Here is a 26,207-nt window from a genome sequence, read left to right on the forward strand (position 1 = left end):
TTCTGAAAATTTCAAGAAGTCCCTTCTGTTTGGGGCAGAGTCCAGAAACATCCATAAAGTTTTACAAAAGGCACTGTTTTAGTATTGATCTTGCGTCTTACCTGTAGGGGAGGGGCCTGGTATGTTAGCTTTTTGCTTCTTCAGCTCCGTGTGCACATGCTCCCCCATGTATCCTGTAATTTAACTCTGCAAGATGGAGTAACCCTAACACAGTGGCTACTCTGTAACCCTTGTGCAGGAAGCGATGTGACTTGCATCCTTATAGCACTGTCTTCTTTGTAGGGCCGTTTTCTGCTTCTTAGAGCTGAAACCAGAGTCATTTCCTTCGTCAAGTAAAACACACAGCCTGCACCCGAACCCCCTTGTGTCCAGTGCTGTTGGTCATTCCCGTTACATCATACTGCTCTCTGTTGGGCAATCCCCAGTCTTTCCTCCCGCTGTGGGGGACTTTTAATTTTGTTGGTTTGTGTTGTTTAAGTTCTCAGTGGTCTTCCGTCTCCTGCTCACCGGAACTCCCGTCCAGAACAGCCTCCAGGAGCTCTACTCCCTCCTCAGTGTCGTGGAGCCTGACCTCTTCTGCAGGGAGCAGGTGGAAGATTTTGTTCAGCGTTACCAGGACATTGAGAAAGAGTCCAAATCAGGCAGGTTTCTCTGTTCCTATCATCCCCAGGAGGGCTTGGTACCCAGACAACCAGAAGACCAGGGAGGTAAAGAGCCACAAACAAAAGGCTGGTGCTAGATACCTCGTTGTCTTCAGTGGTCTGACTCTATGCTCGACTCTCTGGGACTCATAGTTAAGTTTTGGAAGAGGTAGGAGGGTGCCTACTAGAGGCGCATACGGTCATTCAGTGTTCTGCAGCACTAATGTTCCTTTTTAACCTTGCACCAAAGCCAAGAGTTTAAGAGAGATGGGATGTGGAAGTGTGTGTGTGTGTGTGTGTGTGTGTGTGTGTGTGTGTGTGTGTGTGTGTGTGTGCGTGGGAGGGGAGGGGAGGGGAGCAGCTTCATCATCCTTATGTGGGTGGCAGCTTTTTCTTGTACCTTTGCCCCTCAGTCTCACAGAATTATCTGAATATCCCTGTGATATTCCCCTATGAGGCTTATACAGAATTTTGCTTTTGTATGTATTGGGTAAGTATGAGTTGGAGGGGTGTTTCCCAGTAGAACACCCCAGACTATAGGCTAAAGACTTTCCCCACGTGACTCCCATGGTTAGAGTTGCCAGAGAAGTGTGAGACATCCAGTTAAATATTACATGCACATACCGTATTAAAATATTGTTTGGTATGTGAAATTCCAGTGAAGCTGGTTACTTTTCCTGCATGTTTTATTTTCTGTATCTGGCAATCTTAACATGGAGTGTAATTCTGATTTGGAATGGTTTTTGGCATTCAAGATACCTAGTGAGGGAACAAACGATTTAAAGTCAAAAGAACCAAGTTTGAATGCTGACAGCATTGGCCGTCGGCTCTCTGGCTTAGATCAGAGGCTTGGCTCTTGGAGCTGCACCTGACTCTGCTGTTAAAACGGGGCAGCTACTTGCCCACCTTTTTAAACATTAATGCTGGTCAATAAGAATGAACGCAAAACCACCCTGGGAATAAGAGAGCCTCTGGAAAACAGGATGATTAGTAAGACTAGAGTTCTTAGGTGTTCCCAGTTCCTGAGTTCAGGGCTAGTGACAGGTAGAGAAGGAGCTGGGGACTCAGAGAAGGAAGAAGGACAGACTCTCCTTGGGTTTTTTATGTTGCAGAGCAGTTGCACATTTAGTGGAAAATGTGTGTGAACTTTGACCTGCTGTTGACACCTAGCATTAGTACAGGGTTTTGAGGTACAGTGTAGTGTTTTTAATTATGCATACATTGGGTAGTGGTCAGCTCAGGTAATTGGCATATCATTGGTTGAACTTTTACCATTTCTTGGTGAAGAATGCTTTCAAATGCTTTTTTTTTTTTTTTTTAACCAGAGCGCATTGCATATGTGTATGAAGTTGTCAAAGAAGGAAACCTGGAGAGGTTTACAATTGCTTTCTTCTTCCTACTTTGAGCTATATAACAGCATTATTCTGTATGTCTAGGTGCTCAGTATCAGTAGTTGTTACGGAAATGTAAATCACAGCCACAGTGAGGACTAGAAATTGTGATCAGTGGTTAAGAGCTCTGACTGCTTTTCCAGAGATCCCAGGTTGGGTTCCTAGCACCCACACGGCAGCTCACAACATCTGTAACTTCAGCTCCAGGGAATCTGATACCCTCGTCTGATCTCTGTAGGCATTTCACACACATGGTACCTTTACATACATGCCAGCAGAACACTAATACTCATAAAATTAAAATAAGTATAAAAATATAAAAACGACAATGAGGTACCATTCACCCCAGTGGAATGGCCGTTATCCCCCTACCCAGCATGGGGTGAATATAAACTAGTGTAAATAATACAGTGCTGAGGTACCTCAGAAAGCTAAAAATGCACTGCTATACAATGTAGCAATCTGAATTGGTTCCAGCTTTCCAGTCAGCCATGAGAGTGAGACTTCACAGTGCTCCGTGTTACCAGAACTGCTTGAATAGAGCTGCCAGTGAATTATATGAAATATTCAGCTTTTTGAATTCTCTCCCTCCCTCCCTCCCTCCCTCCCTCCCTCCCCTCTCTCTCTCTCTCTCTCTCTCTCTCTCTCACTCTCACTCTCTCTTTGTGTGTGTGTGTGTGTGTGTGTGTGTGTGTGTGTGTGTGTGTGTGTGTGTAGCACATATATGGAGTCAGAGGACAACTTGTGGGGGTCTGTTTTTTCCTGCTACCATGTAGGTTCTAGGGACCAAGTTCTGCTCATCACATGTGACAGCACACACCTTTACCCACCGACTGTCTTGCTGGCTCTCAGCACTGAATTTATTTATTTTATTTTAGTAAATTTGGTTTATTTTGCCTTAGTGAGGAATAATGAAGTGTTCAGAGCATTTTAAAGGTAGACCAGAATAAGTCATGATGTTTGGTAGATTAAGTATATTAAACACATTTTTCAACTAACAATATTTTTAACTTGGAATGAATTTACAGGGACATAAACCCTGTTGTAAGTTCAGGAGTATGTGTAATATGAAAAATCACTTTCCTAACTCAGAATTAAGACTATGCTTTTTGGTTGTTGAATATTATCGATTCTATACTATTTTTTTTTTCTTATGCAGCAAATGAGCTACATAGACTCTTGCGGCCATTTCTCCTAAGGCGAGTGAAGGCTCAGGTAGCCACAGAGCTTCCCAAGAAGACAGAGGTGGTCATATACCATGGCATGTCAGCACTACAGAAACAGTACTACAAGGCCATCTTGATGAAAGACCTGGGTATGGGCATGTGTCTGTTGAGAAGCTGGATGGGTGTGGTTTTTCTAGGAAGTGCTCAATAATCAGGCTCCCTCCCTCTGTACAGCAAGGAGGGGGTGGAGTCCTAGATTCTGAGTGAATCTCGGGTCAGCTATAGTGAGTATGGCAGGGGCTCCCAGACAGTTTCCCTTTCCCTCTGGCCCCATTCCCCTCACTGCCTTGAAGCAAGCACTTCCGAGCCCCTGGTCCTGCCCTCCTTCTTTCCAGCCCATTGGACACTTAATGAGCTGCAAAGTGTGGTTGACTCAGATTCACTGGGAGGAATTGGGAATGAGAAGGGTGAGGCAACAGCGTGATCTTTTGATTTCCATTTTGTAGTTGTCCCTTAGATGTCTGAAAAAAGGGTAACCAGGTTGGCTACATTCAACTTACAGTTTAGTTAAAAGAAAGAAACAGCTAAGCAAATTTCACACAGGTGTCCAGTCCAGTCTGGGCATTTACACAGGTTTGAGGTACGCATGATTAAACATCTGAGGCTGTGGAACCTTGCAGGGCAGGAGTTGCTGTGGTAATCCAGCTTTCTTCCCGTTGTTTTTACGGTTTCAGATGCGTTTGAGAATGAGATGGCAAAGAAGGTCAAACTGCAGAACGTCCTAACGCAGCTTCGGAAGTGTGTGGACCACCCGTATCTGTTCGATGGTGAGGGGGCGCTGCATCGTCCCTCCACATCTCCATTTCGTGGGCCGTCTGGGCCCTTCACCATGTCATGCTCAGTTTGTCCTGTCAGTGTTATCTGACGAATCGACTCAGATTTAGTTTCTTCTTAATATCTTTTGAGGTTATGTTTTCCTTTTTCTTTTTTACTTCAAGATCCAGTCACAGATCTTCTGTTGTGCTTGTCCCATCTCTTTATCCTCCCAGAAGGTGACTTGTTTTTCTCACAGTATTGGTGGTTTTGGAGAATCAAAACCAGTGGCTCTACAAAGCCATCATCGGGGTTCGTCTGAGTATGTCCTCACATTTCATTTCTCCCTGTCCTGAGCCCACTCAGACAGCTCATCTCCACCACTGAGGATGGCCTGGAGCTTGCTGTATAGACCTGACTGGCCTCAAACTTGTAGAGATTTGATCCACTTGCCTCTGAGTTGTAAGTGCCTTCTCCAGCACACCCAGCTAAGCTGGGAATTTAAAAACATGCTGTGATTGGAAGCCAGGGACAATTTGAGGACTTGTGGACATGGAGTCTCCATCATAGGAAGGCCTAGTGCCGAGGTTGTTACAGTCAGGTGGGCTTCCAAATGCTGGACCTGTTTAAGCAATTCACAGGATCTTCATTCAGTGCACATTAGGGCTTTGTCTTAATGGATGGAACACGTAGGTTTTAAAGGAATCTCTGCCAGCAATTCTGACTGCTAGCCCATACCTTAGAATGTGCATGCCCTCTCTGAATTTGTTGGTTGATCCACTTCCTTAGACAGCCCAGACTCCAGTTTGGGTTTTCTTGACTGTTAACATCAAGGTGGGTTTGCTCCTTAGGTAAGCTTTGAGGTTTTCTGTTGTTGTTGTTTTTTCTTTTGGGTGTGCTTGCCTTTGTGATTGGTATCAAGAAGTATTGGGGTCATCATACAAACATATAATCATAAAATTCCTCAACCACAGATGATCCTTGACATGTTATCCAGTGTAAGGAGTGTGGGGTTCCTTTACTGGTGGCCAGCAGTCAGCGTTTCTCCTCAGGGAATCTGCTCCCAGGGGGCCACACTCGTGGAAATGGGTTCTTTCTTTCCTAGGTGTGGAACCAGAGCCCTTTGAAATTGGAGAGCACCTGATTGAGGCCAGTGGGAAACTTCACCTGCTGGACAGGCTGCTGGCATTTCTGTATTCGGGGTAGGCAATGGGTTTACATTTACTACTCTGAGCTAATAAAACTAAGTGGTGAAGAGTTGGCAGATTTCTCTAGAAGGATCCAAGTTTTCTTTCTTCAGAGCCTTGATTAAGGTTCCACCCTCTATGCAGTAACGCTCCTAGCCCTGCCACCCCCCTCGCCCAACACCCCTCTATGGTCACCCTTTTGTTAGGATTCCTAATTCAGTATCGACAGTGTCCTCCTGTCATATAAACTGACTCATGAGTGTTTGGCCACCTTACCACTCGGCCTTTCTGTTCCTCCAGGACAGAGAAGGCGCTGATCTTTTCCTCCTTGATTGTCTGCTGGCACCTGGTGCTGAATCAGTGTCTGTCATAGGGTTCAGTTAATATTCCTTCTTGTTAACCTAAGGATCTTGGTCTAAACTCAAGGGGATCTTGGGGGCCATTTTCCCAGAGCCATGAATTGGGCATCAGAAGATCCTGTGTAGTAGTGTTTGGCTGATGGTTTAGCTTGTTCTCCATCAGGAAGAGGGGATCTAGACAAACCCCAGATTCTTGAGAATTTCAATTTATCCCTTTGAAGGAACTATGCCAGGTATGGCCTGAGATTTAGCAAAATTGCCCATTAAGAAAAGTTGCATGTTAAATTATTATATGCCATGCACTATTTTATTGATTAGAGCCAATAAAGTATATCTATTTGTCATACCTGAGGAATTTGTGAACTCTTTATGCATGATTTTTCCATTTCACAGACCCAGAAAGCTTGTATGTCCAAGGTCACCTGGCCAGCACATGGCAGAGGTGAGATTAGGACCACAATCTGCCCCCCTCCCCCACACACACACGGATGCCAGAAGATAACTTCAGGTGTCATCATAAACAGTGTCCACATCCTTTGAAGCAAGGTCTCTCACTGGCTTGGAGCTCACCAATTAGGCTGGACTAGCTGTCCAGCAAGTCTGGGGATGCTTCTGTCTCTGCGTCCCTAGAGCTGAGATGCTGTGCATGCTATCATGCCTAACATTTTAAAATATGGGTTCTAGAGATCAAGCTCAGGTTCTCATACTTGTGAGGCAAGCAAGTACTTTACTGACTGAGACATACCCCCTCACCCCAACTTCATTTTATTTATTTATTTTTTGTTTCTTTGTTTCTTTTATGTGTTGAGGTTTTGTCTACATGTATGTCAATGTCAATATACTGTGTATGTGCAGTACCTACAGAGGCCAGAAGAGGGCATCAGGTCCCCTGGAATTGGAGTTACTATTAGCTGCCATTTGGGTTCTGAAAATTGAAACCAGGTCCTCGAGAATAGAGTAGCCCGTGCTCTGAATCGCCAAACCATCTCTCCAACCCTTCCTTCATTCTTTTTTTTCCTTTTTTCTTTTTTTCTCTCTTTTTCTTTTTTTGTTTTCATTTTTCGAGACAAGGTTTCTCTGTGTAGCTTTGGACCCTGTCCTGGAACTAGCACTTGTAGACCAGGCTGGTCTTGAACTCACAAAGATCCGCCTGCCTCTGCCTCCCAAGTGCTGGGATTAAAGGCGTGCGGCACCACCACCGCCCAGCTCTCCTTCATTCTTAATCCATTATTTTATGTTGTTCTTTTTCTTTTTTTCATCGTGTATTTTGGGAGATGAGATGCCATTTGTCCCTTTCTAAAGTATTACTTCTCTGAATTTTCAGTGAAATAGCTATAAACTATATTGACTTTCTTCCCAAGTAAGATTAGTGGTAGGTGACTGACCATGGCTTTCAAAGTCTTGAGGTGTGTGTGTGTGTGTGTATGTGTGTGTGTAAGTGTGTGTGTGTGTGTGTGTGTGTGTGTGTGTGGGTGCATGTGCACGTGCATGTATATCTGAATTTTGCGTTTTACCCCTTATTTGTGTGTATTTATCTTGCTTTTCACATGAAAGCGTGTATTTCTTTCAGTTAACTGAGTTGACATTCCCGTGAGTCCTCTGGCTCTTCTGGGGCTTCCTGTAGCCTGCGGTGTACTCACAAATGCCCCTGGGAATCTCTCCACTATAGTTCAAGAACTGCCACTTTGAAGGGGACAGTGCCAGGTTTACTTATATTCTTTACATAAAGTACTTAAGAGTTTCCAAGGAAGTCTTCAAATTGCATTTATACTTTAACATTTCGTTTATTTATAAACTTGGATTCTTTTTTGCCAGAGAGTTTTGTTTGAGGGAAATATATGTTACTATTACTAGAATTTCACTTTCTCCTTTTTTTCTTACTAGGGGCCATCGGGTCTTACTTTTCTCCCAAATGACCCACATGTTGGATATTCTGCAAGACTATATGGATTACAGAGGTGACTCCCCTTGTGCATTTCGTCAACTGAATCATTTGTAGCTGTAACGATCACATGTGTAACATATGTAATGGTCACATGTCTAATATATGTAACAGTGAGTCACCGGAGGTGTGGGGATTCCAGGGGAAATTACACCACAACGTTACTCAGAGTCAGAAGATGAGGCATGTGCAGAGTGGTGTGTGGGGTAAAACTTGGTGGCATGGAGAGGCGGAAGGGCAGAAATAAGCAGCAGTTTATTTCCGGTTATTTATAAATCGCCACAGTTATGTGGTTTCTGGCTATGGGCACTGGGGCAAATGCTGTGGAAACCTTATTTGTATAATAGACGAGTTTCAGTGACAAGAGCATTGGAGTTATAAAACATCCATCTCAGCAGCTGAGCACTTACTCAGACTCACTAGACAGGAGCAACTGCAGATATCCCACAGCCCAAACCGGGAGAGCGGGGCCAGCTGTCTCTATTTAACAGTGAGGAGTGTGGCTGTTACCTGAGTACTGTTTAATATGTCATAAACGGATGTGAGATGATTGGGAAAAACTGTACGTTCTCAAGCCCCCTGGTGAAGAAGCGTGAGCTTCAGACCTTTTAGTTTAAATTAATCCAGACTAGGCCTCAGAGCTATTCTTGACACTCCTCAAATACTGCGGGAGACCTAGGCCGGGTCAGCCTTGCAGGGACCCCAGAGTACAAGCAGAGCTCAGGTTAGAGCTCTGTGGGTCTGGAGCATGATGTCAGGAGGGAGACCCTCCAGCTTCAGAGAAGTAAGACCAGGGCCACCAGACACAGTCCCTCACACTCCCATACTTCGGCTTGCGTCTCACCAAATGCACTCTGCCATAGAGCGAGCTTTCGGGATTGCTTGGGAATGGTCCAAACTACATACTAACCTTACTTCAACCATATTTAGGAGTATGAATGTGTTATGATATGTTCCTTTGTAGAATGATAGCATTGCCCCCCTAAATTTAGACTCTCCCCCTCATACGAATTATTAGAAGTAGGGCTTTTTCCTGTATCTGAAAAGGGTAAAACTGATGTCTGCTTTTGGATTGACTAATTTTTTTTTTGTTTCCCAGAATCCTTGAAAAAGAATTAACATGCCCATTTTCTCCTTTGTCAAGGCTATAGCTATGAGCGTGTGGATGGCTCCGTGAGAGGAGAAGAGAGACACCTGGCCATTAAGAACTTTGGAAAAGAGCCCATTTTTGTTTTTCTCCTGAGCACCCGGGCAGGTAGGCCACACGGGTCTTGAAAGCAGGGAGAGAACTTTTTTTTTTTAAGATTTTATTTATTTACTATGTATACAACATTCTGCCATTCTGCTTCCATGTATATCTGCACATCAAAAGAGGGCACCAGATCTCATAATGGATGGTTGTGAGCCACCCATGTGGTTGCTGAGAACTGAACTCAGGACCTCTGGAAGAGCAGTCGGTGCTCTTTACCCCTGAGCCATCTCTCCAGCCCCAGGGAGAGAACTTTTTACATCCTAACCATTAGTGCATTTTGCCCAATTCTCTGAAAGGCGAGGTTATTGCCAAAGAGTTAAGGGGGAGAGAATTGAGGCCATTGCCATGGTGGAATGAGAGGCTGGACTTCTAAAAGCATGGTGACTTTTTCATGTTTTCTACCCAAGGGCCTTCAGCTGAAGTCTTGCGTTCTTAGAAACTATCCTAACTTGTGTTGACTCCTGGCCTGGGAGTGTCCTGAAGATTCCTGTGGAAAGTTTTATTTATATTCAGGGGGTGCAGATCTTCTTCCCAATTGTGATTTGAGGGATGAGATAACCTCTTTGCTAGTTGCCTTCCTCCAGAAATACTTCTCTAACACAGCAAATGCTTAGTGAACATTTAACTGCTTTAAAATATGATTATAGTAAAATTGCTAGCCACTAAGAGTTATGACAATGTCTGTATAACTTCAGTCATAAATATTACCATCACATTTATGGTATGTTATCAGTAAGGGTGATTTTTTTTAATGTATTATTAAACATTCTGACATTAGCTTTTTGAAATGACTTTTTTTTTGTTTTAAGATTTTGGATCATCCTTAAATCACTTTTTAACTCATAGGCTTAGTTTCATTATTTTATTTCTTTAAGAAAACTTTTTCTTTATGCACATATGCCTGCTTGTTTCTATGTGTATCATATACATGCAGGTGCCCTTTGAAGCAAGAAGAGGGTATTAGATCCCCAGGAACTGGAGTTACAGGTCATTGTGAGCCACCAGATACGGGTTTTGGGAACCAAACCCACATTCTCTGCCAAAGCAGTGCATGCTCTTCCCTACCTCTCCAGCCCGTTACCTTATTTCTTATAAATTGGAACCCTCCTGGAATAAACATGGTGAATACAGAGATGTGTGTTCCTCTATTAAAGAGAGATCAGCATCTCAGTGAAAAAGCTTCAGTCTTAATAGGAAGCATTCAGTGAGTGACCAGTACGATAAGGCCATATAAAAGAGCACTAGATACAATCCTTGGTAAGGAGATTATTCTGCCAGCCTTTGCCTTATCAGTCTAATAAAGATAATAATGCATGATGTAATCAGATTCTCTCAGCCTCCCTCTCTCAGCCCTTCACAAAGTAGTCTCAGAAGGGATGTGAAGAGTCAGGTCACATGTACCGTCAGAAGGAAAACAGTCAGTTCTGTTTGTGATATTTCAAAGACTTCATCATTTCCCTACTCAGAGGACAGCCTTTTGTTTGAGATGTCTAGAGTTAAGAAGGATGAGCCGTCCACATTTTAGTTAATTTCCCCAGAGGACCCCGAGCAGATCCTGGAGGAGCAGAAGCTCTGGGCATTGCCCTTCCCAGAGCATCCCATCAGGCTCGCCGTTATGTTTCTGCTGCAAGTCTGCAGCATTCCCATGTGTTTAGCAGTCCACCCTGTGCTCAAGTGTTTCTGTGAATTAATCATGTTGCCACCAGGGGGCAATGGTAGCTCATGAATATGAGCAGAGATTGTTAAAAAGGTGCCACTCATGGCCTGGAGTGTAGCTTACGCACATGCTTGTGTAACACGTACAGGGTCCTGGGCCCCTTCCCTGGCACTGCAAAGAAAGGGGGAGTCACCCTTTGGGAAGAGCTGCATTCTGATGGCCACAGCCTAGGAAAGATGGCATACATTTCAGCATGGTGTGGATCCCAGCCGCCAGACCATGTGGGATGATGCTGCACATTTTTAAATGAGACAGGTACCTGGCAAGTGTTAGAGTGTAGTGAGCAAAACAGGCTCTGGAGCTGGTGTGATGGAGCAGCTTGAGGGACTGGCTGCTTAGCAAGTTCAGTAAAAAGGACTGCTCCAGCCCAGAAGTTGGAGGCCATCCTGGGCAACACAATAGGACTCCTTCTCAGGAAGGAAGGAAGGAAGGAAGGAAGGAAGGAAGGAAGGAAGGAAGGAAGGAAGGAAGGAAGGAAGGAAGGAAGGAAGGACGGACTACAATAGCAACCTCCACAAAAGCCCAGAAAATGTAGCCAACAGGTTCAAGAAATATCCATGGGAGACTGAATCTTAGCTCCTTTGCCTTCTAACTGTGCAAATTCAAATAAGTGTTTGACTTCTCTGTGTTTCCATCTCGGTATCAGCAAAAAGGGTGATGATGGATAGTCAGAGCCCATAAGGTTGTTGTGCAAGGTATTGGTCTGTATAAAATGCTCAGACCCTTGCTTGACAACTGGCAGAGAAAGCATAAATGTACTGGTCGTGTGAGGTAACCCAGCACTGATCAGAAGTCAGTCCTTATCAGTTCTTTATTCCAGATTTAATTTTATATGAAAGCTTAAACTCTGCCTGGTGTGTCTTGAGACCCGGTCTGGCATTAGTAGTCCTTCTGAGAAGTAGCCTTTAATTCAAGCTCTTGGAACAGGCCCCGTCAGGCTCCCTTGTTTCAGCAGTGATCTCTAATGACTCTGGCAAGAGCCAGTCTGTTTTGCATTAGTTTTCACATTAATCAAAGAGAAGGATGTAATTTGCCTTCATGGTTCTTTTAATTCCCAAAACTGATGGTCCCGCCTCACCCATTTTCCAGGAGCACCAGAGAAGACCCAGAAAATTGCTGCGGGAGGTGTTGGCTTTGGTTTTGTCACACTGGGTCTGGTCGGCGTGGCTTAGGTTTTCTGCAGAGCAGGGGAGGCAGTTCATCCTGCCAGCAGCAGCAGCCCTCCTTCAACAGCATGTCCGAGATCTTGCTACCTAGCCTGGCCTGCAGGTGTGGGCGAGGGCTCTTCCCTTAGAACGCCCGCACAGCGTGCCACGCTCACAGCTCTTTTTTTTTCCCAAAGGAGCACGCTCCCCTTTCCTTGTAGACGGTCCTAGGCAAAATGCAGCCAAGTGTTTTAGATTAGGGAGAATGGAAACTGCTTTGCGCTCCTAAGGTTAGCATCTCCCTTTGCCGCTTGTCCCTACTTCCCCGTTCTGTGCAATGATCACATTCTCCCAAGTCAGGCAGCAGGAAGTTAAGGGAGCAAGTGTGACCACGCCAGGCTCTAGAGTTTCGGATGAGTGTCTGACTGACTGACTGACTTCAGTACACTAGTGTAGCCTTGTCTGGACCGTCTTTATTCTTCAGATCCCTGTGTGTGCCTGTAATGACTCTCTCTTGCCTTACTTGCAGGTGGAGTGGGCATGAACTTAACGGCAGCAGATACCGTTATCTTTGTCGACAGTGACTTTAATCCTCAGAACGACTTGCAGGCGGCTGCCAGAGCTCACCGAATTGGCCAGAACAAGTGAGTGAGTTCAGCATCATGGATTTCCCACTTCCCTGGTTTGCTGGACACTTCTGGGTTGGGAAGGCGAGCAGAACATAGTCGTGGTGACAGCACCAAACAGGAATCGAGAGACCCCCAGTGTGAACCAAGCTTTGCTGCCGGCTCCTGCAGCATCATTGACTGTGCGGCAGTATAGTCCAGACTCATTTTGTTGAGCAAAAAGCCAAATTATGAAAGGATTAGACGGAATCTTTAGAAGCTATTTAATTCAGTGAGCTAGAACAACCCACCTCACTAAAAACAAATGAACAGAATAATCAGCGAAGGCCAACATGAAATGAACTCAGTGGTGTTTTTGTAGATTTGTCTGATATTGCTTTGTTTGGATATTTTTTATCTTATTGGTCTTTTGCTTGTATATTATGTTTCCAATGCTGTTTATTTTTATGGGTCTTATTTGTGTGTGTGGTACGTGTTTCTTGTGTTTGTTCTAGTTGTTTTTAATTTTTTCCTGTTTATTTTATTAAGAGACAAAGAAGGCCTGGAGTTGGAGGGGTGGGGAGGATCTGGGAGAAGAAACAGTGATCAGAATATAATGTATGAGTTGCCCCTGCCCCTAACAAGTGGCCACCCGATGTTATAGAAATTTGCCAAAAGTCCTGTGCTCGCCTTGAGCCTCAGAATGACATGTGCCTAAGGTTTTTTCTTAGCTACAGGTGACACATCACAGTCTAGGTCATCTCACCATCCTTACATTCACTATTTGGGAGGATCAGAGATAACCAAAGGCCAGATCTCTCTTGCAAGTACTCGGGCTTCCTTCCAGGTGTGTCCTTTCCTGGCATCATATGCACTCATCCACACTGCTGTCATTTGACTTGAACACAGGTCTGTTAAAGTCATTCGGCTGATTGGCAGAGATACTGTGGAAGAAATCGTGTACAGGAAGGCAGCCTCCAAATTGCAGCTTACCAACATGGTCATGGAGGGGGGCCATTTCACCCTAGGAGCCCAGAGACCGTCCGCTGAGGCCGACTTCCAGGTTAGAATCTGTTCTTACCCATAGGCTCATCGTGATTTGTTCCTGCCTTGGTGCCTGCCATGTACAGGGGGCTGCTGGAGTCAAAAATAGGTACGATAGATATAGAGTAAATGAGAGAGACAGAGACAGAGACAGAGACAGAGAGACAGAGACAGTTGCTGGGCTGTCTATGTTGGATTTAAATCCAAGCCTCATCATCACTCCATACATTACCTCAGGGCTCTTTCTTTGCTTAAAGTGAGGCTTCCACTAGTTATGTCTGAGGATGCTTAGAAAATTAGAGAATTAGAAAACAAACAAATAGTTAATCATAGCAGGCAATTCTGTACCTCTGTCTTGGTTTCTTTTCTTCTTGCTTTGACAAAACACCGGACAGAAATCAACTTGAGAACAAGTATATTTTAGCTCACAGTTCAAACCCAGCATGGCCAGGAAGTTAAATCGGCAGGAGCCTGAAGCAGCTGGTAACATCCTATCCACAATAAAAAGGCAGGGAGCCATGAACGCTTGGGCCTAGCTCACCCTCTTCTTATACAATCCAGGAGCCACACCCAGGAATTGGTTTCCCATCTCAGTTTAACCTAATCAGTGTGAGCTCTTCCGCTATGCCTGGAGGCATGTGTCTGGATGCTGTTTTCCAACATGAACGAATCCTTATCACAAACAGTTGGCTTTCTTTGGGTTTTGGTATCAAATGCACAGCCAGTTGCATTGGTTATATCTAACAATGTTAAACATAAACGTTCCAGATGTTGGTACCTCAACGAACTATGTAAGGAGTTTGCATGCTATTACAGCTTACCTTAAAGGTTTCCAAGTTACAGAGGAGATGTCTAGAGGTAAACAGTCCAGTCCAAAAGGGCAAGATGCAAGTGAACCTGAGCTGTTGTTTGAGAATGAGCAGAGTTGGGAGCTGCAGGTGAGCGCTAGGAAGTGCCTCCTGAGACTTCTGTGTTTCCTCTTGTCACTATGAGTGGATGAGGAGCTCAGGGAGAGACCAGCTGTTGGTGCTGGTCTTTGCCACAGTGGTGTCCACAGAGCACTGTGATAAGAAAGCAGATTGCCAGAGAAGTCCACCAATGATGAGATCAAGAGGTTTTAGCAGTGAGAGAGCTGGAAAACAGCTGAGTCTGACTTCTCTTGCAGTTCCTGGAAAAGCTTGGGATGATGAGTTGGTGAGAAGTGCTATGGGAAATGTTTGGAATTACCGTTACTCTTTAAAAAAATCCAAATAAAACATCAGACACTTATCCATATTGTATTGTTACAGATACTGTCAGAGTCAATAACTCAGATAATCCTTTATCACCATCTGCTTAACCATCATCCAGCTGTTAAAAGCCTGCTTGGTGTCAGCTGTGATGGACAGCAAGTGCTGGCTGTCTATCAAAGAAGGAATGTCTTAGCCATTAGCAAGTCACCCACATCCCCATGGCTTTTTTCATCAGAACTGACTGGATGTCCTTTTTTTGTCTTTGTTTTGTTTTGTTTTCCATTCAAGTTAAGCGAGATACTTAAATTCGGCTTGGATAAACTGCTGTCCTCTGAGGGGAGCACCGTGGATGAAGTAGACCTGGGATCCATCCTGGGAGAAACCAAAGATGGCCAGTGGGTCCCTGATGCTTTGCCTGCAGCAGCAGAAGGGGGAAACAGAGAACAAGAGGAAGGAAGTGAGTTGGGAACCAGATCTTACTTCCTCTGTGATCCATTTTGAGTTGATGTTTGTGCAGGGTGAGAGATGTGGATTCTGTTTGATTCTGCTACATCTGGTTTTCCCAGCACTCTTTGTTAAAAAGACTGGTTTGTTTGTTTGTTTGTTTGTTTTCTCCAAAGTGTGTTCTTGACCTTTGTGAGAATGAGGTACCTGTAACTGTAAAGCTTCTTTTGTGTTCTGTGGGTCCACGCCTGTGCCATGCTGTTTTGTAACTATAGCTCTGCAGTATGATTTGAATTTGAGTATTTTGACACCTTTAGCATTCTTTCTGCTAAGGATTATGTTAGCTATTTGGGGTCTGTATGCTTCCACATGAATTCAAAATGTCATTGGAATTTTGACGGGGATTGCAGTGAACATGTTGATTGCTAATGTAGCTATTTTTACAATATTAGTTCCACCAATTCACAAGCAAAAGAGGTCTAGTGTTTCTCGGGTTTCATTCTTTAGTGTCTATGTTTTCATTATGGAAGTCTTTCACCTCCTTTGTTGGATTTGTTTTCCTGGTTCCCATGTATTTGTGTGGTTTATTGAGTTCTAGTTTCCTCGTACTGTACTATGATCTGATAAGACACAGGACAGTATTTTTATTCTTTTACATTTGGGAAGATTTGATTTTCGAGCTGGGTGTGGTGGTGCACATCTTTAATCCCAGAGCTTGGGAGGTAGAAGTGTGTGGATTTCTGAGTAAGAGGTCAGACTGGGTTCCATAGCAAGACCTTGTCTCAAAAAACAAAAACAAACATATGATTTGTGGCCTAGGATGTGTCTATTTTAGCGACTGCCCTATGTGTATCCTGTTCTGTTGGATGGAGTATTCCATTTGTTCTGTGGGATGGTTTAACTCTGAGGTGTCTGTTGTTTTTTTAGTTTGGATGACCTCTCTAGAGATGAGAGTCTCCACCAAAGTCTCCACTATTATCCTATCAGGTCCTTTCTGATCTTCTGTGTCTGGTTGTGTTTGTTTTACTAAGTTGGGAGCCCCAACATTGGTGTCTATTTAAATTGCTTTATCTTTTCGGTGAACTGTTCTCTTTAGTAATATATAATGGCCTTCCTTCCTGACTAATTTTGATTTGAAGTCTTCTTTAATCAGATATGAAAATGCCCATGCCAGCTTGCTTTGACTCTCAGTTTGTGGGTATCTACCAGCCTGGTATATTTACTGGAGACAATTAATAGTTAATCTTTTTAATTTTAATTTTATTTACCAGCTAGCCAATCTGTGATTCATTTGGTGAGTTGAGTTCATTTGCATTTAAGGTTGTTATTGAGAGATATATACTACTCCTGTAATTTTGTTGGCTGTTTTAATTACTATTTGTTCTTTGCTGTCTTCTGTTAGTACTGGGAGTTGACTTGTTTACTGAGGTGGACATGAAGGATTCCTTCTTAGCTCTCCTTTGTTCGGGCAGCCTTCTCATTCTGTGCTTTCATGACTGAGCCTTTCTTCCTTCCTCTTCTGTGTAAAGTGTTCCTCTGTCTTCTACAGTGCCGGATTGGTGGTCATGAACTGCCTTAGTTGTGCTTGCCTTGAAATGTCCTCCATTCCCCCCTCCCTCTCCCTCCCCCCCCCTGTCTCTCTCTGTGTGTGTGTGCATATGTGGATGTGTGGGAAGATAGAAGAAGGTATTGTCTTCCTGTTTCACCCTCAGCCTTATTCCAAGGCAGGGTCTCTCCCTGAATAAAGAACTCACTTTTTTGTCTAGGCTGGCAGCCAGCAAGGCCCAGCAATTCTCCTCTCTTTGTCCCCACAGGGCCAGGGTTACAGGCATGCAGGGGACCTTACCCAGCTTGTTTGTAAATGCTGGGATCCCAACTCAGTCAGATCCCCATGCTTGAACGTAATGTTTCTATTTTAGGATTTATTTATTTTTGTTTCATGTGTTTGGGTGTCTGTACCGAATGCTTGTGGAGGTCAGAAAAGGACAACGGGTCCCCTGGGGCTGGAGTTACACATGGTTGTGAGCTGCCATGTGGGTGCTGGGGATTAGTTCTGGGTCTGCAGGAAGAATAGCAACTGCTTTTAACCCCTGAGCTGTCTCCAGCCCCCAGCATTTAGTGTTTGTTGACCTTGTCTGCCATTTTTGATAGTCTTTCTGTCTGTTTGAATGTTTTGGTGATACTTTGTGTTGTGTTTTTATTTTGTACATTGAGATTTTCATTTTCAAATGTCTGTTTTCTGTTTTCTTTTTCAAAATCTCTTCCCTCAATTTTTAAAAAATTCATATTGCAGCTTTTCTCATCCATTTTGAAACTTTCCCTCTGTGTTGCTGACTTTACTGCAGGTCCTGAATTCGTCTGTTTGGTTGTAGCCTCTTTCGGGTGACTGATCATTTTTACCAGAAAACCTTTGCAGTCTTTGTCTGGCGTTTTCCTCAGTTCGGTAGTTGAGTTGTGATTGTTAGGAGAGGTGTGTTGCCTTGCTTGTTCATGTCTCTTGTTTCTGTGTTCAGATCTCTCGGGCCATGTAGCAGTAGATGACTAATAGGTGGCTTCAGAGTTTGATCTGTCAGCTGGCCTCAGACTGTCAGAACCCTAAGGTAGTCTCAGTTGATGAAATCTGTCCTGGACCACCAAGGGCAGGGCTTCTCTCCCTGTGCACTTCCCAGGCTGACCCTGCCTTCTGCCATCCCCGTGCTTCTGCTGTCAGTGTCAGGCCCTCCTGCTTGCCACAAATGCCCCTCATCTGGGTTGTGGCAGACCACATTGAAACTCCCCACCTGTACACGTTCCTTGATCTCAGACCTGTGGATTAGTCCCTACCCTGTAAGGATAACTCTTTCCACCAGCCGCCCCAGCCCCCCCTGCCACATTAGGACCCCCAAAAGAACACACAGAAATTTATATTAGGTACGCTGCTGGCCAATGACTAGGATTTCTTATATGCTAGCTCTATCCTAAGTATCAACCATAACCATTAATATATATATAATATATATATATATATATATATATATTGGTTTTTCGAGACAGGGTTTCTCTGTGTAGCTTTGGAGCCTATCCTGGCACTCTCTGGAGACCAGGCTGGCCTCGAACTCACGGATATCCACCTGCCTCTGCCTCCCGATTGCTGGGATTCAAGGCATGCGCCACCAATGCCCGGCTCAATCTATATATTTTATAAAGACTTATCTTACCGAGGACACCGGTGGCAAGCATCCTCTTTTGCCAGCAATCACATGGTAACCCTCTACTACATTTCCCAGAATCCTCCTCAATTCCTAGCCCCACCTATCTTGCTTTCCTATTGCCCAACAGTGCTTTATTTATCAATCAATTAGATAAACATATACACAGAAGGACCTCCCCCATCACCACCCTCTTTTTTTTTTTTTTTTTTTAGTCAGGAGAGTCTTAAGATGGCATTCATGCTGCTGCCTTCCAGGTCCTACAGTGTGACAGAATGGACTTTTTCTTCCAGGCTGCCCTGTGGGCTGGAGGAATTACAGTCTCTCCAAAGCCTGCAGTTGGATTTGAGGCTTCTGAGGACTGAGCTTGTCCCCAGGGTCTGCTAGCTTACCTTCATGAAGAGGCTTCTGCCCTTCCCTCCTTCCCTCGCTCCCGCCCTCACCTGCCAGGGAACTGCCCACTGAGACTCTACTGGCTTTGCTTTCTTCTCTCTGCTCTTTTCTGGGAGGCTTTCACTTAGTGAATTTCCAAAGCTGCTCCTCTGTTTCTGTCTTTGGGATAAAGTCTTTCCCCTTCCTGTGACTGCATCACAAAGAGGCAGCCTTTAGTCTGTCAGCCCAGAGTGAATGGCTTACCTTTGGGTTTTATAAGATGTATTCATTTTGATTTTATGTGTGTGACTGTCTTGTGTGCATCACATGCATGCAGTGCCTGAGGAGGTTCCACGATCCCCTGGAACCCCAGTTATGGACAGTTGTTAGCTGCCCTGGGGGATGTTGGGGACTCAAGAACAGCAGGAGTTCTGAAGTGTTGAGCCATCGGCCAACCCTGAACAGTTTTACCTTTTAAATCTAACGTCTGCTGATAAACAGTGCGGGTTGTGTTGTGCACTTGACATGTTTGTGGATGGATTTCTCCTTTGTCCCCCCCAGTCCCTTGAATTTTGTCAGTGTTCTGAATTTTTGAATGTGAAATGTTGGTTTGTTTGTGGTCTTGTGTGTCCCAGGCTGGCTTCAGATTCACTGCAGAAGCTAAGGATCATTAGCTTTGGAATTCTGATCCTCCGAATCCATAGCCAATGCTGAGATTGTAGGCATGTGGCACCATGCTGGTTTGTGGGGTGTTGGGGATTGGCTGCAGGGCTTTGTGAATGCTGGGCAAGTTCTCTGCTAACTGAGCTACATCCCTGGCCCCCTGGAGTGTTTTTGTGTAAAGAATGCTCTCAGGTGTCTCATGACAGTTGTCAATGACTGTTTTCCTGTACCAGCAGCGACAGGAAGTTGGTGTTTCAAGCCCACCTGCCACCTGCCTTCTGCCTGAGAACTGGGCCCTTATAAAATGGTGCCTCCTCTTTTGGGTGCCAGGTAGGCTGGGCACGGCACCAGCTTTTGTCATCCCCCTTTGTTTCTCCAGATGCTGGTTTCCCATTGCTTGCTTTCTCTTTCCCTTTGCTGTAAGATGGTGAGAAGGGGAGAGTTACCCCCACATCCCTGGCACAAGGCACAAGCACACAGGGCATGGTGCCTTCCAAACTGTCTGGCTACATTTACTTTCTAGTCCCTTTTTCTCTTCCTTAGTAGTCATTGCTCTGGTGGCCCCAGGTTTTAGCCGTCCTCACCACCTCTGTCAGACACTGCTAGAGTCCTGCAGATTGTTTGTCCATTCAGTGTATGTCTGGTATTCCAGTTGTGTGGGCACTGGAGCTGACATCGCTGGCTTGGATTCCTGTTTCTCTGTTCGCTTGCAAATGGGAGTTTATAGTATTTCTTGACTCCTCATTCTGTGGTAGGCATGGACTGGTGAGATTTTTATGGGATATGTGGAGAAATTGGAATTCAGGCAGCTGGTCATTTCAGGTGACACTCCTCTTTGAAATTTGTCACGTTTTTGTCTTTAGATTCCGCATGATACCATCTCATTCGTATTCTTCATATGCTTTCTGTTCTCGTTTTAATTGTATTCTGCTGTCATTTCAAGGGCATAATATTATCCTGATTCTTCTTTGGGAACATTTGGTATAGGTTTAGAATGTACATTACAGGAAGGACATTTGTTATATTTTTTTAAGATTCCCTACCACCTGCATTGCTTCTGTTTCTTCCAGTTGCTTTTCTTTTGCCTTTTTTTTTTTTTTTTTTTTTTTGGTCTTAATTTTGTCTTGGAGCCTTTCGTTCTTATTGGTAGTTTTCTAGAAATAACTGGTGTCCCGAAGCTGAGACTGGCAGCTCTGCTATGAGCAGACAGGTGCTCCTGGGGCCTCACTCCAGCCTTATGCCTGGTGAGCCAGATCTAGCCCTGAGGGAACCTTCCCTTCCTATGTACATACTCATGTGTGAAGTCTTTAGTTGGCCTGTGTCAGAGACAAATTCTCCAATGTCGTCCATGGAAGAGTGAGGGTTAAAATAAACTCGTTGGTTTAAGCTGAAAAGCAGGGCATATCAGAGGTTGTGTTTCCAGTGTTTTGGGTGTGCAGATATTCTCTTAGGCCCCCACCTGTGAAAGGGTCTGTTCTCCTGCTAACATAGCTGAGCATCCGGGCTCCACTTCCACGCACAGCTCCTGTTTATCTGTTGTTCCCTCCAGCCACTTTACATTCTCAGGAGAGTGCTGAACTTCCCCACTTACGGTTGCCTCATATGTCTTTCTTAAAATCCCGTTACTGTCACTTAGAGGTTTCAGGTGAGGCGGGAAACAGATGCATGCGGTCATATTTTTAAGTTATATTCGATTGCCTTAAATACCAAAGCTTACATCCATTTCTCCACTCAGATTAATTTCAGCTTATTTTTTCAACATTTGCCAGAACAAACTAAAATTGCAGTGTTTTCAGAAAGATCATTACACTTCTAAGTCAATGTGACTGCTAAAAAAATTACATAGTTTTAGACAGGCCAACTGCTAGGAAAAAAACAAATCCCCCATAGGATTCACATTTGGAAACTTGTCTTTGATGAATGGGTCTAGGCTCTCTGTGTAGTAGGTGGCTGAACTGGCAGGGTATATGTGAGGGTCTAGGACTGTGGTTCTCAACCTTCCTAATGCTGCAACCCTTTAATACAGTTCCTCATGTTGTGGTGACTGCCCCCCCACGCAAGAAAATTATTTTCATTGCTACTTCATAGCTGATTTTGCTACTGTAATGTAAATGTCTGATACAGAGTCTATCTGATACGCAAACCCTGGGAAAGGGTCTCAACCCCAGGTTGAGAACCACTGGCCTAAGGTGTGGTTTCAGCCTCCTCTTGGCTGCAGTGTGAGAATGCACAATTTTTTTTCTTTTTTATTAGTTTTTTATTTAAATTAAAGACAATCTTATTTTACACACCAATCTCAGTTCCCTCTCCTGAGGGTGCACAATTTAAAACAACATCAGTGGATATGAAAGACTAATCATTAGCACAGCCCCAGTGAAAACCCCAAACACCATTGGTTTATCTTGGATGCCAAGGTTTTTGAAAGGCACATTTATGTTAGAAGTTAGAATTTCATGGTGTATGTAGCTACCTACATATGTTGATGGTGTTTTGACACTTCTCAGATCTTTATTTTCTTTTCCACTTGTTGATAGAGCATCTCATTGAAAGCCCCCTGCTGATTTAATTAGCAAATGCCAATTAGAATTACAGCTGGTTAGAGTTTGGTACAAGTGTGAAGCAATTGATCTCCTGGGAATGAAAATGTTTTGCTTTCGTACTCTCCGGGGAAAGCATACTTATAGCTGACTTCACAATGCTCTGAAAATACATTACTTGTAATGTGCGCTATTAAGTGAGTGCACTTTAGTTCCTGGTCATTCTGGACTCTGGTTGCTGACCCTGGATGATTCTCACAGGATCCCTGACCTCGGCTGTTTATCCATCCTCACTGAGCCTTTGTCTTTATCTGTCCGGCCTTATGAATGTGTGCTCTACAGCTCCCAGCACCCATGTTGGGTAACTCACAGCTGTGTGGAGCTTCGGCTCTAGGGGATTTGACACCCTCCTCTGGCACCCACAGGCATGTACTCGAGTGTACACACCCGTACCCACACACACACATGTATACACATAATTAAAAATAAAATCACAGAGTGATCTCACAGAATGAGTGCTGCACTTTTCTGTGTACAGTCAGTCATCGACTGAATAAAGCACTCTGGCCTCAGAGTCAGAATCCTCCTTCATCATTCAGCTGTGGGAACCGAGGAGCTCCTCTGTCCCTGTGCAAGCTCAGTCAACCAGGGAGTAGGGGAGGGAGCAGGGGAGAGGCAGGAAGGTGCAGGGTGGGAGCTTCAGCTCTCCTCCATCCCCCTGCAAAAGCTCAGTCAACCAGGGAGCAGGAGAGGAAGCAGGGGAGAGGCAGGAAGGTGTACTGTAAACACAGGGATCATTTCTGTGATGATTCATTTTCTCAAACGACATGCCATTTGTTTCTTTACATTTGTTTCTTTATAGGAAAGTGGGGAATGGGCTGAATATTAAATGTGGCTTGACATTAGAAAGTGGGATTTATTACGGAATCGTCAAGTCCATGAGATTCATGCTGAGGAGCAGAGTGGGATGAATGAGTGGCTGGAGACTCAGCAGGGTGAAAGGATTCTCTAGTCACTGGTCACCAAGGATGGACCAACCCAGTTATGAACCATGTTCTGTCCTGTGAAAAGAGGACGTTCAGGACTCCCGTGTGGAGCCTAAAGGTGTTCATGACAGGAATGAAGCATTGTGGTAACAGGCTGGTCTTGGCTCATTTTTAGAGTGTGGGTCATTTCCTTGTTCACCTCCGTAGCTGCTTGGAGTAGCATTAATCCGATTCCCTGTCTGACACTCCTCTCTTTGGTTTTATGTTCTTAGAAAACCATATGTACTTATTTGAAGGTAAAGATTACTCTAAAGAGCCCAGTAAGGAAGACAGGAAGTCCTTTGAACAGCTGGTGAATATTCAGAAAGCTCTGCTAGAGAAAACAAGTCATGGGGGCCGGTCCCTCCGAAATAAAGGCAGCAGCGTAAGTGTTATTGCATTTCTATAAAAAAACACATAAACTATTCCCAATTGTTGTTACCTTAAGAAAACCAAGAGCGATGGTCCTCTTTGGATAGATTGTTAAGAAACAAGTGTGTGTTGATTGAATGTAATAAGTGGACTGCACTGTTAGTATAAAAACTGTGAAATGTTTGAAAAGCATTGGTCAGGCTGGGGAGGGCTGGAGAGATGGCTCACTGGTTAGGAGCCATTACTCTTCTCAAGAGGATCCAAATGGCAGCTCATATCCTTGTGTAACTCTAGTTATGGGGTACTACCCAACACTCTCTTCTGACCTCCACAGGGTCCTGTACACATGGTACACATAACATATATTACAAGTAAAGCACTTATGCACATAAATTCTAAAATTCAAAAGACATCAAGGGACTGACAAGATAGTTCAGTAGGCTTGCTGTGCAAGCCTGATCATTTGATTCCCAGAACCCATGATAGAAGGGGAGAACTGACTCCATGACAGTCTCTCTCTCTGTCTCTCTCTCTGTCTCTCTCTCTGTCTCTCTCTCTCTCTCTCTCTCTCTCTCTCTCTCTCTCTCTCTCTCTCTCTCTCACACACACACACACACACACATACACACAATAAATAAATAAAATAAAAACTTATTTTAAAAAAATGAAGACATTGAGGATGGTGGGACACGCCTATAATCCCAGCACTTGGGAACTAGAGACAGGAGTATCAGGAGTTCAAGAACAGTCTAGCTCCATAGCAAGTTCAAGGCTAGCCTGGACTACATGAGACCCTGCCTCCAAACATAGATTAAGATGGTAAGTATATTATATGGCTTCATGCAGGTAAAACAGCTCTTCATCCTCTAATGGGATCACCTTGTTACAAGAAAATACCATGTCTACCTTTGGCATTTGTCATAATTAAGAGGATGGCAGTCATAAGTGGCACTTCACATATGTTCTCTAGAGCTGTCATTTAAGTTCTGAGGCTGCTGAAACTGGGAGTCATGTGATGCATTTGTAGAAAGTGTTGGATTAAAGTTGTTTAAACTAAAAATGGCTTCCTACAAGCTATGACTTCAATCAAGAAAGAAGGTTATCTGGAAGTACCTTGTTCCTCACGAAATGACTGCGAATGCCTCTACCAGCCTCGGCAGTGTATTGGCTGAGTGTAGTGGCCAGTGGGAACAGTGTCTGTGAGGTGTCATGTGAACCAGTCAAGTACAGTGACAGGCAGTGTGGAGGTTGGTGTTTCCCTTGCTCCTGCACAGAGTGCTGTAGACATTTGCAGTGGAGCAGGCGGGCCCTGACTTCCTAACTGTGGGTCTTCATCTCCCTAAGGTCCTTATCCCAGGCCTGGCAGAAGGGCCCATCAAAAGGAAGAAACTTCTGAGCCCAGAAGAGCTGGAGGACAGACGGAAGAAAAGACAGGAAGCAGCAGCCAAGAGAAAGAGACTAATGGAGGAGAGGAAGAAGGAGAAGGAGGAAGCCGAACACAGGAAGAAGTGTGTCTGCATTATACAATACTGGGGCGGAGAGGGGGGGGGGCTTCTTGCTAAGGGGGGGTGGTCTTGTGTAGTGAGTCCACAGCTGACGTGGTTTTAATGCCAGAAACTCAGGGTCACTCTGGCAGTTCTTAATGGAGTCGGTGTATTTTTAAAGATTAAAGTTTTACATTTAGTCCTCAGTGCCAAGGTGATGATGCATTCTATTGAATAAGAATCTATTTATTTGTTTAGTGTGTGTGTGTGTGTGTGTGCATGAGCCACGACACACACACACACACACACACACACACACACACACATGAGGAGATCAGAGGACAACTTGGGGGAGTGTCTTCTCTGCTTTCACCCTGTGGTTTCCTGGGATCTCGCTGGCCCTGAAACAGGAATTTTAAAAGATTTTATTGTAGCTGTGTAATGAGGAGTCATTTATTTGAACAGTCCCTTTCAGGTAGGTTCTTACAAACAGACATTTGGTGGCTTCTCCTAAGAGTAGCAGGGAGGCAGTTAGGCCAGTCAGTAAAACTTGCTTATTTACATGTAAGTAGAAATGTGGGAGGTGCTGTTCCGGTTCCACTTGTCACTGTCCAAGGGGTCTCTAATTGCCTCCTTCTCTGGTCTCCTGAAGGATGGCCTGGTGGGAATCCAACAGTTACCAGTCCTTCTGCCTGCCCTTGGAGGACAGCGAGCCCGAGGACCTTGAGGATGGAGAAGACGAGACTTCTGGTGAGCTAGATGATGAAGACCTAGACTCAATGGCTATCAAGTACGTTAGCGGTGACGTCACCCACCCACAGGCTGATGCCGAGGATGCCATCATTGTTCATTGTGTAGGTACGAAAAGTGCACTGGGACCCTGGGGATGTCTAGTCTTTGTGATGCCAAGAAGTTGGAAGGATAAGGTCAATGTGACCCAAGAGTGATGATCCCAGTGTAGCATCGTATGGGCAAGGGGCGTGGCTTTTAGCAGTGAGACTTGACTCTGTCCTTTACTGGGCTGAATTATGCAACCTCCTTGGTCTGAAACTTCCTTACTCCATATGGGCTTTTGGTGTCAGCTTTGTCTTCTGCACAGCATATTTAGGGGGGCGAAATGAGGTGATGCTTGGAAAATAAATACATTCTATGAGGAAAAGCAGTACTCCCCGGTGACCTCCTGATGACCGTCACACCGTAACTTCCTTCACCTAGAATCCTCTAGCCCCAGCAACCACGCTGGGCGCTGTGCAGATGTCTGCTTCTCAGGTTGCTCTCCCCTGGCCCCTAGGCTCAGCAGTCTCCATCATCATCTTCTGTCTTATTCTGTCCTGTTCTTTGTCATCACCTGGCATAATAACATATATTTGTTTATTTGACTATCTCATTGCATTAGAAAATTAGCTTCATGGAGCAAGGACTTTTGTTATTGTTGTTCATTGGCATAAGCCTGGTGCTTAGAAAAGTGCTTGACATGTAAGATATATGAGCCAATATGTGTAGAATAAATGAGTATAAATACAAGGTTTAACCAGCTGTGCTGTACCGGCTTGCACTGCTTGAGTCCTGCTTTTCCTCCTCCTTATTGTGTTTGGGGGTATGCACTGTAGGCTTACAGCACCCACTCT

General features: G+C 44.5%; 1 protein-coding gene across 1 annotated transcript in view; it reads left to right on the forward strand.

Annotated features, from left to right (window-relative positions):
• The window catches only part of Chd1l (chromodomain helicase DNA binding protein 1 like), a 54,935-nt gene that overhangs the window by 20,847 nt on the left and 7,881 nt on the right, over positions 1-26,207 (forward strand). Inside the window, 12 exon segments of the mRNA XM_027393743.2 lie at positions 479-641; positions 3,192-3,347; positions 3,933-4,025; positions 5,117-5,213; positions 7,442-7,515; positions 8,644-8,754; positions 12,143-12,257; positions 13,128-13,281; positions 14,783-14,951; positions 22,957-23,108; positions 24,440-24,603; positions 25,232-25,437. Coding sequence (XP_027249544.2) covers positions 479-641; positions 3,192-3,347; positions 3,933-4,025; positions 5,117-5,213; positions 7,442-7,515; positions 8,644-8,754; positions 12,143-12,257; positions 13,128-13,281; positions 14,783-14,951; positions 22,957-23,108; positions 24,440-24,603; positions 25,232-25,437 — 1,654 coding nt within the window.

The sequence above is a fragment of the Cricetulus griseus genome, assembly GCF_003668045.3.
Source record: "Cricetulus griseus strain 17A/GY chromosome 1 unlocalized genomic scaffold, alternate assembly CriGri-PICRH-1.0 chr1_0, whole genome shotgun sequence".
Taxonomy (NCBI): domain Eukaryota; kingdom Metazoa; phylum Chordata; class Mammalia; order Rodentia; family Cricetidae; genus Cricetulus; species Cricetulus griseus.